Source organism: Squalius cephalus (genome assembly GCF_949319135.1).
Source record: "Squalius cephalus genome assembly, chromosome: 9".
NCBI classification, from domain to species: domain Eukaryota; kingdom Metazoa; phylum Chordata; class Actinopteri; order Cypriniformes; family Leuciscidae; genus Squalius; species Squalius cephalus.
In genome coordinates, this window is record NC_137130.1 from 31,232,122 (window position 1) to 31,248,412 (window position 16,291).

General features: G+C 39.0%; 2 protein-coding genes across 2 annotated transcripts in view; both read left to right on the plus strand.

The window, feature by feature from the left end:
- LOC307164444 (activin receptor type-1-like) overlaps positions 1–16,291 on the plus strand; it is a 114,688-nt gene that overhangs the window by 59,110 nt on the left and 39,287 nt on the right. Inside the window, exon 2 of the mRNA XM_079881296.1 lies at positions 8,075–8,148. Within this exon, the coding sequence (XP_079737422.1) occupies positions 8,082–8,148 (67 nt within the window). The 5' untranslated portion in view covers positions 8,075–8,081. The remainder of the gene's footprint in view (positions 1–8,074; positions 8,149–16,291) is intronic.
- On the plus strand, positions 4,594–6,234 carry LOC307163955 (zinc finger BED domain-containing protein 5; the record flags this gene model as incomplete). The annotated part of the gene is made up of 1 exon (XM_079880302.1): positions 4,594–6,234. One exon carries the CDS (start codon positions 4,594–4,596, stop codon positions 6,232–6,234), a length of 1,641 nt encoding a protein of 546 aa, XP_079736428.1.

Below are 16,291 nucleotides of genomic sequence, written 5' to 3' on the forward strand. Positions count from 1 at the left end.
GATTGTTTGAAAAACGCATGCTGTGGAATTTAATGTACTCCTCCTACAGAATTCATCCGATCCCCACCAAACTCTGTGTGCATGAAGTCAAGACATTGAGGATGCTAAATTGCGGACGGATTTCTGATATCTCGAACGGTTTGGCCGTGGCGAGGAAACGAATTTATGGCGAGAAAAGAGAAACAGGAAGTGTGTTAGAACTTCTGCATACATTAACTGATCTTGATAAAACTTCAGCAGTGTGTTCGTTTTCAGAGGCCGATCACATTGATGTGACTATTGTGAGTCAAAGTTATAGCGCCACCAACTGGCAGCAGGAAGTGTGTCACTTTCAAAATTCTTTGAAGTCACCCTCTAATGTTTACCCGATTTGCTTCAAACTTTATGTGTATAATGTAGACACACGGCAGATGTAGACCTGTGAAAGGATTTTTGATATCTTTAATACTGTTGCCATGGCAACGCTTCAAACTTTAATATTCTTTTTTGATGCTTTTGAGACTCTTAACATACTTGAAATTGGATGAAACTCGACAGACACATCACACTTATTAGCCCGTAGACTTGTGCAAAGTTTCAGAAACGGGCGTGGTGAGGGGCTCAGTAGCGCCACCTTTAGTCATAAGTGGGGGGGTTAGTTTTATCAACAGCAACAAAACTTGGTATGTGTATTGTTCTCATCAAGACGGACAACTTTCTAAATTACATTAACGATCTCCGGGGGGGGGGGGGGGTTTGACTATTGCTTTTATATTGTTAATCAAGGTTTCAGAGGCTTTTGGGGTCCTTAACGTGCTCAAAAACTCTTGAAACTTTGCACACAAGTCAGAACCCCCTGCCATCAGGGACGGGCTGAAGCTGGTACCCGGGCGTGGCAGGGGGGCTCAACAGCGCCCCCTTGAACGGTGTCCCAAAACTTGGTCCATAGATCAAACACGCTTGCATGAATTAATATGAAACTCGGTACACATATAGATCTCATCGGGCCGAACAACTTTCCCCCCGTCAAGTTTTACGCCAGCCCAACAGGAAGTCGGCTATTATGGGTTGTTTGGAAAACGCTTGCTGTGGAATGCGAAGTACTCCTCCTAGAGAATTTATCCAATCCCCACCAAACTCGGTGTGCATGAAGTCAAGACATTGAGGATTCTAAATTGCGGACGGATTTTTGATATCTCGAACGGTTTGGCCGTGGCGAGGAAACTAATTTATGGCGAGAAAAGAGAAACACGAAGTGGAATAACTTATGCATACATTAACTGATCTTGATGAAACTTCAGCAGTGTGTTCGTGGTAAGAGGCCGATCAGATGGATGTAACTATTGTGAGTCAAAGTTATAGCGCCACCAACTGGCAGCAGGAAGTGTGTCACTTTCAACATGCTTTTGACAAAAGTGGGCGGGTTAGTTTTAACTACAGTAAAAAAAAAATAGTTTGTATATTGTACTCATCAATCCGGACAACTTTCTAATTTACATTCATTAGCTCCGGCCATCTGGAAGTCAGATATTTTGGTCTGAATGTGGATTTTTTGGATATTTCAGACTCTGAGTTTTTAGTTACTCCTCCTTATACATAGGGCTATACTGCCCTCTTGTGTTCAAAATCAGGTAGGCCTATTGTATCTATATAAAAATATACTAGGTAATATGTGACTTTGAGAATATTTTACCACCGGTTAATCGACATGTGACACCACTGGGGGCTTTTGAATCACCAACTTAAAAACGAAAGTAAAATATGTTCGTCCGCACTGACATTGATAGTGGTTGAGCAAGCATTTCAAATGAATTCCTATGGAAGTAGGAATTAACTGAAAAACATTCCTCGCTCGTTCCTCGCCATGGACGCGCACCGTTATGAATGCCCGTGCAGCCGTGAGCATTTTAGTTTAATTTTAAAATTAGCGCCTTTCGGGGGGTGGATTGCTTGAAATTATTTTACAAAAGCACAATGTTGTATTTTATTGCGACTGTACACAAATATAAGTTAACACTTTGCAGTTTGAATGTCGTCCTGTATAATGACGGAGTATGTTTTTATGTGTCCACTGTTCAAACGCGCCCACGCCACACACACACACACACACACACACACACACACACACACACACACACACGGTTTACTATCTTTGTGGGGACTCTCCATAGGCTTAATTTTTTTTATACTGTATAAACTGTATATGCTATCTCCTCACACTAACCCTACCCCTAAACCTACCTATCACAGAAAACTTTCTGCATTTTTACATTTCCAAAAAAACTCATTCTGTATGATTTATAAGCTTGTTTACCCATGGGGACCTCTATTTAGGTCCCCACTGTGACACGAGTCCCCATGAGTCTGTATGCATTCAGGTTGAAGTCCCCACCGGGATAGAAAAACATGAACACACACACACACACACACACACATACATTCCAGCATTGTAATCTTGACATCGCAGCCTGTTCATTATGGCCTTCATAAAATATAATAATAAAATAGTCAACCTAACATATAACAATTACACTGCTCTAAATAGTCAGTAGTACAATTCATACATTCACAGTAAGCACCGCTCCACTGTGGTGTTTTTGCGCTTGTGAAGAGGATAATTTTTCCCTTCAATATTGGAACGTGAGTGAAGTACAAAGCCTATAATAAACAAAGCATCCAAAATGTAATAATAATAATAATAATAATAATATATATATATATATATATATATATATATATATATATATATATATCCCCTATTTTTAAGAGGACATAGACAACTCAGCTCGTACAATAGGGGTTTATTAACAAAATGATATAGACATAACGATAGGAAAATGAACCGGGGTAAGACACAACAAGAGAGCACACAGAACCCCCGCCCGTCACGCAGGTTTGGCCACTTAGACTTCTTATGCCAAACATACAGGATCCACAGGTGCCGGCAATCAGTCCCTAATAAAACAAAGACACAACATACTCGCCCCCTAGAGGACAAACAGATCGTAACATAAAACAAACGAATCACAAATACATGAATATGTAACAATATATATATTGCCGGTGACACCGCCACCCCGGTGCCTTTAGTGTAACTAAAGGCACCAGGGTGGTGGTGCCACCGGCTTGGGCCCGCAATCGCTGCTCGCAGCTATATTTATTATTATTATTATTATTATTATTAGGGCGTGAGCACCAAGGTGCGTAGACACTTATTGTATTCGTTGGTGTTCTTATTATTCTTCTGTTTCTTCTTCTTCTTCTTCTTCCGCTCTGTCAATGGCAGCCCATAGAACTGTATGGTAAAAAGTTATGCCAAAGAAGGTCTTTCTGAGTGAGTCAGTCAGTAGAGAAGACTTTTATATTGAAGGCACTGAAACTTGTGAACACGGAGCAACACGCAACTGATAAATGCTTTGACTAGCGCTGTCAGTGTCAGAGCACAGGAAAAACCCTTAACTGTTAAAAGGACATGATATCGCAGCGGACATTCAAACAGATGTTTTTATGAACATAGGACTGACCTGAAGGAAAATACTAAATCTGAATGCATTCTCTTGGTCCCTCAATCTCTCTCTCACAATACTCTTCTACATAACAAAGCAAGCTTCAATGAGAACAAACAAATGTTTATGTTGCTAAGAGTAGTTGCTAAGGGTGTTGTGCAGTGATGGACAGAACCATTGGGTGAAGCAGTCATAGTCTTTGATAGTTTTATCGTGAATAAAATACATCTATTGACCAATCAGAATCAAGGACTGGAACTAACCAAGTTAAAATAACTTGCCTCCCTTAATTAAAGGTGCTCTAAGCGATGTCACGCGTTTTTTAGGCCAAAACATTTTTTATCACATACAGCAAACATCTCCTCACTATCCGCTAGCTACCTGTCCCCTGAACACACTGTAAAAAAACGCGGTCTCTGCAGACACCACAGGCTCCACAAATGGCAACAAAAACAAACTGGGCTAACCCACACCACGAAACATAACAAACTGTTCCATCCAATAACCGACAAGAAGGATTTGGGGTGGGGTTTGGGGAGTTAGTGCGCGGATGAGGAGGAGGGAGGGTCTAGCTAGCCTACGTTTTGTTTGACAATACTTTAAACGTCAACAAGAAGTGACGTCACCCAACATCACTTAGAGCAGGGGTTTTCAAACTGGGGTCCGCGGACCCCAGGTGGGCCGCAAGAGAGCGCTAGGGGGTCCGCGAAAAACTTGGCAGAAACAAAAAATGATTTAGGCTACGAGATATTTTTTTTCCAATCCTAAAATTATTAATGACCAAATCTATATATAGTTTTATGATTTATATAAGTGGATACTTAATTGTAATGTGTTTATCCCAAAATCCTTTGCGCTCTTTAACGTTTTGCATACAGTTGAATGGACGGAGCAATTAGCGGCTGTAAGTACAGTACAGATGATGGAGAGATTTTTAAAGAATCCCGCTCCCGCAAGCAGTTCATGCAAATCTGACTTGGCGAATGCTAAGGCAAAAACCAGAAAATATGACAAATCTTACATTGCGTTTGGTTTTACCTGCATGTTAAAGCAGGGAGTCGATAGACCCCAATGTGTTCTTTGTCAAGAGATTCTCTCCAACGAATGCATGAAACCATCCAAGCTCAAGCGCCATCTACAGCAGAAACATCCCAATGAGGCAGAAAAATCGACTGACTATTTCAAACATCAGGAGCTGTGTTTGGCCCGGCAGGCTAGTATTTTTCGGCAGCAAGCATCAGTCCCTGAGAGCTGTTTAGAAGCGTCATATTTGGCATCACTCCACATCGCGCGTGCTAAGAAGCTGCACACAGTTGGCGAAGCATTATTATTACCAGCTACCAAAGACATCGTCAAAGAGTTATTTGGAGAGGAAGCGGCACGAAAGGTAGATTGTGTGCCTTTGTCAGACAACACAGTAAGCAGACGCATAGGTGAGATGGCCGATGATATTTCATCACAACTTTTAGAACAGCTGCAAGCCAGTGAATACTTTTCACTTCAGTTGGACGAAAGTACTGATATAGCGAATCAAGCACAGCTAATGGTCTACGTACGTTTTCTCGGTAAGGACAAATTTATTGAGGAACTTCTCTTCTGTAAACCCCTTGAAGGCAGAACCACAGGTCAGGACATATTTAATATGATGGATCAGTTCATGACGGACAATTCAATAGACTGGTCTCGGTGTATTGGAGTGTGTACCGACCGTACTGCCGCTATGACCGGTAAGCACAGCGGCGTCGTGACTCTGATAAAAGAGAAAGCCCCCAACGCCGTTGGCACACACTGCATGCTTCACCGTGAGGCTCTTGTGGCCAAGCGCATTGAAGATGACTTGCATCAAGTGTTGAAGGATGTAATAAAGACTGTGAACTATGTAAAATCACGCCCATTGAAACACAGACTCTTCCGTTTACTCTGCAAAGAAATGGGTGCAGATTACGAGGGTTTGCTGCTCCACTCAGAGGTGCGCTGGCTTTCCCGCAGCGCCGTGTTAAGCAGCGTGTACGCGCTGCGCAAAGAGCTGAGAGAGTTTCTCTCTGATGAAAACCTAGAACTTGCCAAATGTTTTGAAGATGACACTTGGATACTGAAGTTGTCATACATGGCAGATTTTTTCCAGCATCTCAGTGTCCTCAATCAGAGCATGCAAGGACACAATGTTCACATACTGAACGCACAAGACAAGGTGCGTGCATTCATGCAAAAATTATCCCTGTGGGAAAGCAAACTGCAAGAAGGAGTAACAGAAATGTTTCCTCTCTACAACCAGGAGCGCATCTCCTCCACTGCAGACAACATCACACCCATAATTCAGTCTCACCTGTCACATCTTCAGGGCTATTTTAAACAGTATTTCCCTGATTTGAACAACAACCACCTTGACTTTGTAAGGGACCCATTTGCACCAGGGGTTGGCACTTATCTGGATCTGGCAGCCAAGGAGCAACTGATTGACTTGTCAAATGATGGCGGGAGAAAAACAAGGTTCCCATCTCTTCCTCTATCAGAGTTTTGGATGTCTGTGAGAGAGGACTACCCTATGTTGTCAGAGAAGGCAATAAAATGTCTTTTACCTTTTGCCACAACTTATTTGTGTGAAGCTGGATTTTCAGCACTGAAAGTACTTCAATCAAAGCACATCGCCCGTCTGGAGGTTGAAAGCGACATGCGTCTGGCTCTCACTAAAATGAAGCCACGTTATGACAAACTATGTAGAAGCCACCAAGCTCATCCGTCCCATTAGGAGTTTTGAATCAGTGAATGATTCAAACTGGTTTGATTGTGTTTGTAATGCAAATGCTGTTCTTCAGGTTTAACTTGTCACATTATAATGCTGTGAAAGAAGGCTCCTTTTTCACTTATAGCAAAATATAGCAGCAATTTAGCAGTTCCTTAATTAGAAAAGGTACCCAGTTCAATGTAAATATTTTGCAGTTTTCCATAAATACAAGACAGGGAAAAAAAACTACAGAAACTACAAATATTACAAATGTCCAGGTTTAACTTTTCATCCACCAGTGCCTTATTTAGAAAAGCTATCTTGTTCAGTTAATGTACATTTTTTTTATTTTTTTTTTATTTTTTTTATGAAATATAAAATAATTGTGAGAATCATTTTGGGCTATAGTGAGTTGCCAACTAATAAAATAAATAGTTTTTAAAACAATACCATTTTGCATGCCTTTGAAATACGAATTATAATGTCTTTACGTTATACAGAATTTTAGTTTACATATTTATACTTGAAATACATAAGTGCCTTTAAACTTTAGGCAAAGGGGTCCCCTGCAAGGAATCATCATATTTGGGGGTCCCTGAGATTAAAAAAGTTTGAAAACCCCTGACTTAGAGCACCTTTAATAAACTTTATTTAACATAACAGCCATTAATGCACAAATGAAATATGCACACATGAGATATGTTACATAAATGCTTGTTATATAGTTTAAACTTAAAATGGACACTGAATCACGGTCATGTAATCCGTCAAGTCATGTCCCAATAAAGATGTAACTATAACAGCCATGAATGAATGCATGTCGGAAATAAAAGTGCTGAATTTAATTCTCTCTCTGTTGTCTATGCTCATCATTAATCTCGTGAAGTCACGTTCATACTGCCACTCACTCACCGGGTTGATGCTTCAGCTTGGCCACCGTATGCAGATTTTAACATAATCCTCTCATTTAAAACTCCTTGAGTGTTATATAATAGATGTTAATATAATTTATTTCACTAATAAACTAAATAATTACAGCTCTGTGGAAATTAATTATCCCCGCAAGAGAAGTTTTGTGTAAATGCATAGACAAAAACAGCACTCTGTCATAATCTAGACCGACAAAAACATTATTAATAATTCTGATAACATGCCATGAGATGGATTCGGTAATTGTGATGATGTATTCACTGTTTTTTTATTTAGTGTTTGCGTTTTCCAGCGAATAGTCCAGCGTCTTCCATTCTCTTCACTCTTTAGCCTATCAAACAACACATAAACCTTTTAAAACAAATGTTTATATTTATGCTTATATTTATAGGGAGTTGATAGACTCCCCTGTCATTTGAAAACATTAGCCTTTGTACATTTATTTTGCCTGTTGTTAATATGCTCTTGTTATATAAAAAATGCAACTTTATGTGCATATGCATTTATGTTTTATGTATAAAAAAAGTTATGTTATGTAGGCAGTTTAGAATGTTTTGTTTTTTTATTTATTTAATTTGTTAGAATTATTTTAAATGCTATATTCATTACCCTCTGTTTACCTTAACAAAGATTTTATTTAAAAAAGACAATATAGTGACAGTGCATTATACAGTACATGTGCGACTGTTTTTATGAGTGAGTCAGTAGCAAATACTTTTGTATTGAAAAGGACTGAAACAAGGTTGTAAACAAGGACATTATTTTCTACTTTAAACAACACCTTATAAGATGCAACCGACAAATGCATTGACTAGTGCTGTCCTCAGTGGACATTCAAACTGATTTTTATTATGAATATAAGATTGACCTGTTTCGCTGATTGTTTTCTTTTGGGTCAGTGATAATGTAAGTGATAATGTCTGTTTTTTTTTAGGTCTATAATGTTGAGCAGTAAGATGATTCAGTTGTTGGTGGTTGTGTTGGCTTCACCTGCTGCCTGTATGGAAGGTAAGACTGACACACTGTTGATTCGGGGATAGTTGTCATGTATATTTTCAAATATAATGAGTTCTAGGCTACGTTCACACTTTTAATTTTTGGAATTGACACCCACATTTACTTACAGGTGTAAGTCTCGAAATTTCCTGTTTAAACAGCAACTTACAGTAGCGTCTCGAATACTGTCTGTATGAACATGTAATGGGAGTCAAGCCTGTATTCTCTTACCAGTAACCATAGTGACAGTGACCAAAATAAAATCAAAGAAGTTGACGTCCATAAAAATGAAAAAGTCTTATCAATTTTGAAATGACAAGAGTCCAGTCGTGCCAAATCTTTCGAGTTCATCTGCCAAGTCCGAAAACACGAAACACACCATAGACACGCGTTTTTGCAGCGCAGTGCAGAGTTCCTCTCTAGCACTGTATGACGTGATGCGTGATAGACAGCGAATTTTCCAGAATCCTGTTCACACAGTGCAGGTTTTCTGAAAATGCAGTTGTGAGTCCTGTGTGAGAACTGTGTGTGAACGTAACTCAGTAATTCAGTATCAACTCATATAGTCAGCCTACTGGTGCACAGCTTAACCCTCTGGGGTCTGAGGGGTTTTCTGGGCCCTGGAGGTGTTTTGACATGCTCTGACATTTGTGCTTTTTTCAGTTATTTATAAACATGTTAATGGCAAAGGTGTAAATTCACTCTATATAGCACAAACAGGGCTACCATAATATGCGAGCAACATGCATGTATATGTTTTAATTTTTAAGAGAATAATGTTTATGCGTGGTTATTGAAAAAAATAAAAATGAAAGTTGCTGAAATAAGACCACAAAACACATACTAAATATGTGTCAACAAGACTTTTGACTAATGAATGTTGTCGCTTCGAGTTCTGGCTTCAAAATGATGTGAAAATCATCCTGCCGTTCACACACAATTTAAATCAATGTATTGTTTTATAAGACAGGTTTTGCTTGGAAAGCCAATATGCGAGGGGGGCGTGAACGAGGAGTGGTTTACTCCTGAGAATACAATGTCCCACCCAGTATGCGTAATGACTCTGCATAATGAGCCATTCATTCAGGTGTGACACTTCAGCCACAAGAATGAATGCAAGGACAAAAGATATATTTAGAAGAAGAATTATATTGACCATTTAAGATTTTACTTACATCTATCTTGTAAATATGTTTTGCTATTTTATTAAAAAGGTTACAATTACAACAATAATTACAATTTCAACAATATTTCAAGTGTAAACTCTTTACTCTTTCTTTGTAAAAAAATGATTATAGGCCTACATTTTATCATATGTATTCATTAGTTTGAATATAGCCAACACTGGAACAGCTAACATCTTAGTTGATGACTTTATTTTTGACAAAAATAGTATGTTATATATATATATATATATATATATATATATATATATATATATATATATATATATATACATGTACATATATACACTGCTCAAAAAAATAAAGGGAACACTTTTTAATCAGAGAATAGCATCAAGTCAGTTAAACTCCTGGGATATTGATCTGGTCAGTTAAGTAACAGAGGGGGTTGGTAATCAGTTTCAGCTGCTTTAGTGTTAATGGCATTAACAGCAGGTGCACTAGAAGGGCAACAGTGAGACAACCCCCAAAACAGGAATGGTTTTACAGGTGGAGGCCACTGACATTTTTTCCCTACTCGTCTTTTCGGACTGTTTTTCACCAGTTTTGCATTTGGCTAGGGTCAGTGTCACTACTGGTAGCATGAGGCGATACCTGGACCCTACAGAGGTTGCGCAGGCAGTCCAGCTCCTTCAGGATGGCTCATCAATACGTGCCATTGCCAGAAGGTTTGCTGTGTCTCCCAGCACATTCTCAAGAGCATGGAGGAGATTCCAGGAAGACAGACAGCTACTCTAGGAGAGCTGGACAGGGCCGTAGAAGGTCCTTAACCCATCAGCAGGACCGGTATCTGCTCCTTTGTGCGAGGAGGAACATGATGAGCACTGCCAGAGCCCTACAAAATGACCTCCAGCAGGCCACTGGTGTGAATGTCTCTGACCAAACAATCAGAAACAGACTTCATGAGGGTGGTCTGAGGGCCCGACGTCCTCTAGTGGGCCCTGTGCACACTGCCCAGCACCAGGGAGCTCGATTGGCATTTCCCATTGAACACCAGAATTGGCAGGTCCGCCACTGGTGCCCTGTGGTTTTCACAAATGAGAGCAGGTTCACCCTGAGCACGTGACAGACAGGAAAGGGTCTGGAGAAGCCGTGGAGAATGTTTTGCTGCCTGTAACATCGTTCAGCATGACCGGTTTGGTGGTGGGTCAGTGATGGTCTGGGGAGGCATATCCATGGAGGGATGCACAGACCTCTGCAGGCTAGACAATGGCACCCTGACTGCTATTAGGTATCGGGATGAAATCCTTGGATCCATTGTCAGACCCTATGCTGGTGCAGTGGGTCCTGGGTTCCTCCTGGTGCACAACAATGCCCGGCCTCATGTGGTGAGAGCATGCAGGCAGTTCCTGGAGGATGAAGGAATGATACCATTGAAGGGCCACCACGCTCACCTGACCTACATCCAATAGAACACCTCTGGGACATTGTGTTTCGGTCCATCTGACATCACCTGGTTACACCTCAGACTGTCCAGGAGCTCAGTGATGCGCTGGTCCAGATCTGGGAGGAAATACCCCAGGACACCATCCGTCGTCTCATTAGGAGCATGCCCCGACGTTGTCAGGCATGCATACAAGCACGTGGGGGCCATACAAACTACTGAGTACCATTTTGAGTTGCTGCAATGAAATTTCAGCAAAATTGACAAGCCTGCTGCATCATTTTTTCACTTCTGCATCACTTTTTTCATTTCTGGGGTGTCTTTGAATTCAATCCTCTGTAGGTTGATCATTTTCATTTCCATCAAACGATGTAGCATCCTTTCGTTCATAACACATTACCCAGTCCATATTAGTATAGATATCCAGCATGATATTTTTCCCCATTGAGATCTGATGTGTTTTCAAAGTGTTCCTTTAATTTTTTTGAGCAGTGTATATATATATATATATATATATATATATATATATATATATATATATATATATATATATATATATATAAAACATATGAGCAGAAATTGCTAAACAAAAGCTTATTTGATGTGGCAGTATATTCTACAGTAAAAACTGTACCCAAATCTAGTCAACAAAATGTTGTCTTTCATATTTCGCCTGACTGTAACGTTGTTTTTATGAAATATTAGGGCATATAAATGTTAATTTGCAGTTTAATACGTTGCTTATACAAATAGCCTACATTTTATTTCAACATATTTCAGTCGATTTTTATAGCAATACAGTATACAGTACAGTTTTAGCTATACAGTATAGCAATACAGTTTGCTAAAACATCATCATTCATTCACACACAGAAACACAATTTAAATTTAAACTGTCTTTTTGCGAGCTGTGGTAAACAGCGCGCATCTCTGCCATTCGTTCGTTCATTCATTCATTCACGAACAGAAACGCGATTTACTTGAGAAGGAAAAAAAACTTACTACAGTATTCCTCAGCTCAGTCAGATCCTTGCTCCTCGAAATACCCACACTTCTGGGGTACATTTTCCATTATTATTATTCCTCACAGCGCTGCGAGACGGTGTAAACAAGTAGGCTACAATGATCTGATTAAACTTGTGTTTTCTCGAGCTGAAATGTGGGCATTCACAGGTTTGCGTGGATTGCCTCAGTCATTTGCGTTTGAATAGCGCGCGCTCTCCGTGGGCGGAGTCACATTAAAAATAATTAGATGAGATGAGAACGACTGACATCTCGCTCTTTTCTTACAGATTACATGAACTGAGAATATTTGTTTTTTATATAAATTACTTCATTTAAAAGAAGAGAATTCAAGCTTCATGCCTGTGTGTCTGTATGTCTGTTTGACTGAGTATTCGCTGAGTTATTGTTCATTTTCGGACGCGTTTCAGAATGGACTACACTGACAGAGAGAAGGCAGAACTCGCTTCGTGTTTATTTTTCTTTATTTGGCAAAAAGCACAACACTTTCTTTTTATTGTGAGTATACACAAAAATAATACACATTTAACAGAATCAATTGATGTATGAAACTTGTTTGTAATATCAAAGTCAACAGAGCAAAATTAATCTCTTTTGAACTGATAAAAAAAAAAGCGAGCCTATCGCGCCGGCGCGATTGTCGACCTCAGGGGGTTAAGCAATCATGATTTTTTTTTTTTAACATGTATGTGTGCATTAAAAGTACAATTTCGGTAACGAGAACGATGCTGAGCCAAGTGAAGAAAAAGATGTGTTCTGGCGACTGGCGTGTTTATTGAACCAATCAGATAAGAGTAAAACGAGAGTCAGTGAGAAACTCATTTGATTGGCTACATGATGAAGATGGACCCGCCCTCCTCTTCTATGGCGAAAAATCAATGATAAAATTAATGGAGCGCACAACTGTTGCTGGCGCACACAGTAAATGACATTCGCAAAGAGGATAACAGATCTACACATGAGCAAACGGGAACTCGCAAGCTCATTCAAACCCTGCGCGCTCGCATGACATCTCCTCTGCACGCAATACAAGCTATCGCGCGCATGATCATTCCCCACGCTCTCGCGCTTGATCTCCTCTTGCCTGCTGCTTTTGCTCGCTCGAACACTTTTATTTTTGGCAGTCGAGGGGCGGGACTTACTTTTTTAATAACCTCAAATGTCACTGGTTACTTCCCCTTTTCCGGAAGTCAGTTGTGATTGGACGCCGCGGCCTTTCCAATGACCTGTAATTCACTTGACTTCAGACATGATATGTTTTATTTATTTATATTAATTTGTAATGTGATTTAATGCACTGGTAATATAGAATAGATTCTTACCAGATACTTTATTAACAGAAAGTCGTACTAGTGATTGCATTGTGTTGTTTAGAGATATTTACAGACTGTAATGATGCATTTCCATGGTTATTAGCATTGTAAATCTACCAAAATTCTTATACATTTTTACATTTTATATTTATAAAACTATGATTTGTGTTATTGGCATTAAAATATCTATAATTAAATGGGAATGCAAAGTCATATTTGCTGTAGTTCACCTCTAAATTACCACTATACTCCCATTCACCACTATTAATGTTTACCCAACCAAAATTATATTGAATCTGAGAACCTCAGAAATGTAAAAAGTGTCCATTAAATAGTTGTAAATATAACAAGGGCTTTGGATTAAAGATACATTACTTGTTTATATCAATAAGCAAGAGTTTTTGTTTAAGCTTTTTGTTATCATCCTATATATTACTATTATGTCAATTTTGAGTGGTTCATTATATTTTCTATTAAATGTAAAAGGAGTTATGGCAGCATAAATGTATTTTTAATTATTATTTTTTTTTTGATATTTTATGTTCAGATGGGGTGTAATCATTCATGATGTGTACTACTTGCCTCATACTTTCTCTTATTAGGTTACTCGCTTACAAAAAGTTAGATGATTAAGATCACTATAAATTGTTGTAATATCTACTTTGCTGGGTTTAAGATGGGTTTAATAATTTGCTGTGTTTAATTTTGTTCCTCTGTATTCTGTAGCAAATTGTGAAAAGGACTGTAAGCTATAATTAATGCTGTGTACTGTATCTTAACTTGAGAAGCCAGAACCCCTTTTACATTTAATAGAAAAAATAGTGAACCATTTATATTACGTAAAAATTTATAAGAATTTTGGGTAGATTTACAATGCTAATAACCATGGAAATGCGTAATTTCAGTCTGTAAATATCTCTTAACACAATGCAATCACTAGTAAGACTTCCTGTTAATAAAGTATCTGGTAAGAATCTATTCTATATTAACAATGCATTAAATCACATTACACATTAATATAAATAAATAAATAAATAAAACAAATGAAGTGATGTCTCATGTCTGAAGTCAAGGACAGACGTACAATGACATTGTAACCAATGACATTTGAGGTTATTAAAACAGTAAGTCCCGCCCTTCGACTGCCAAAAATAAAAATGTTAGAGCGAGCAAAAGCAGCAGGCGAGAGGAGATCAAGCGTGAGAGCGTGGGGAATGATCATGCGCGTGCGCGAGGACTTGTATTGCGTGCAGAGGAGATGTCATGCGCGCCTATGGCAAGCCAAAGAATTCATAAACGCCTGGTCGGGCGTCTGATTGCACACTGACGGTGTGTTCACACGGGGCGTCAGCGTCAACGCTTCCCATTGACTTTGAATGGGTGACGTCAAGCGTTGCCGAAAAGAATTGTGGATCCGTCGGCGGCGCTTCACTGGCGTTGCTCGCGGCAGAAGTTGAGAATTTTTCAACTTCTGCCGCGAGCAACGCCAGTGAAGCGCCGCAGACAGAAGCGTCAGCCAATCAGGATCGCTCTATGCAAATACAGTAGCCAGGCGGCAGCCAATCACGTTCATCCTGTTCAAGAGCAGCAAACTGAGGATAAATTTGAGTTCCTGTCTAATTTCATTGGCTGACGCTGCTATGACCATGGCGTCAGTGCCAAACTTCAGCCACGCCTTCCGTCAAGCGTTGACGCTGACGCCCCGTGTGAACACACCGTGACACGTCAAAAGCGTGCGTTTCGACCGCCAAACTTTTCGATTTGCCATAAAAGCGCACGTTCTTAACGCGCGCTTTGTGGTCACGGAAAACGCGCGTCACAAACACGCGGTTTTAGCATCAAAACGCGCGTCCTCGACGTGTGATCTGCCATTTAAAACGCACGTTTGCAACGTGCGCTTTGGGGTCACCGAAAATATATAATAACAAAAATGGGCGTTGAAAACGTGTGTTTTGACTAGGACAAAACGCATGCTTTTGACGTGTAAACAGTTAACCCAAACAGGCAGTACAAACGAGTGTGAAGTTTCCAACCAGGCGAAAAGTACGCGTGAAATACGAGTTAAAATCAGTTTGAACGGGTCAGTGTCATTGGCTGCTGAAGGCTTGGGTCTAACCATTTCTGTGGGCTTAGGGGGGTTTAGCTACTGTTCATAGACTAGGCTACCACCATTTAACATGCCATAGATCAGGTTATTCAGCCTATCTATTTTGTCCTTTTTTGTAGAACTTATAGAAATAATATATTTAAATTGCAGTTTTATCAAAATTTAGATACAAATAAAATTGCCTTGTTTTTCTTCGCTCTTGCCTTTGTCCCTATGTGGTTTTGGTCTCTTGTATTATCATTAAACCCAAGCAAAACAGCATGGAATTATCGATGGCAAATTTTACAGAGGGGATTATAATTGGTGAGTTATTATAATCCAATAGTTATCATTTAAGTTAAAAAAAAGAAAGAGAGAAAAAACACCGTTTTTTTATTTTCCAATTGTAATTTTGGTAACATTTTACAAAAAGGTTTCATACATTAAGTACATTAGTTCACATGAATTAATAATGAACTGCACTTCTACATGTTAATTTCAAATTTCATTTCAACCTTTACTAATATTTATTAAAATCAAAAGTTGTTGTTAACATTACTTAATGCACTGCAAACTAACAGGGTACTAAAAGGGTACACTTCTCAGATTAGTAAAGTAAAACAGTTGTTAAAGTAGTTTAAGTTTATGAACATTTTAAATGTATACAATACATAATGTTGTTTATATATATATATATAAAACATTTTCAACCCTAAAACTTCAAGAAAATCATTGTTAAATATCTGGACAAGTTCTGGGCCAGATTTTAGGTTGATGTCTCAATAAATGAGCTTTAGGAAAGATTGTATTGTGCGCAGTCCCAAAATTTTCGACTAGATGACATCCAGACTCCACCGATGAGATCTTCGACTTCCATGTATGGTTTTTAGTGATCTGAACCTTATTTCCATACTATTGGAGTAGACATCCTATTCAGAAATAGTTAGGGCAGTAATGTTAATATTTGATTTGAATTCAATCTCTAAAACACATATAAAAATGTACGGAAAGAATCAAAGCCCGAGTTATAGTTTGCCTCCACATCACAAATGAAGAATCTATTGGTATTTATCTACTGCTGTCATTTCTTTTGATAATTACTTGTTTGGGGTGCTCCATTTTTAATTTAATTTAATTTTAATTCTGTAATGGTAATGTATGTACA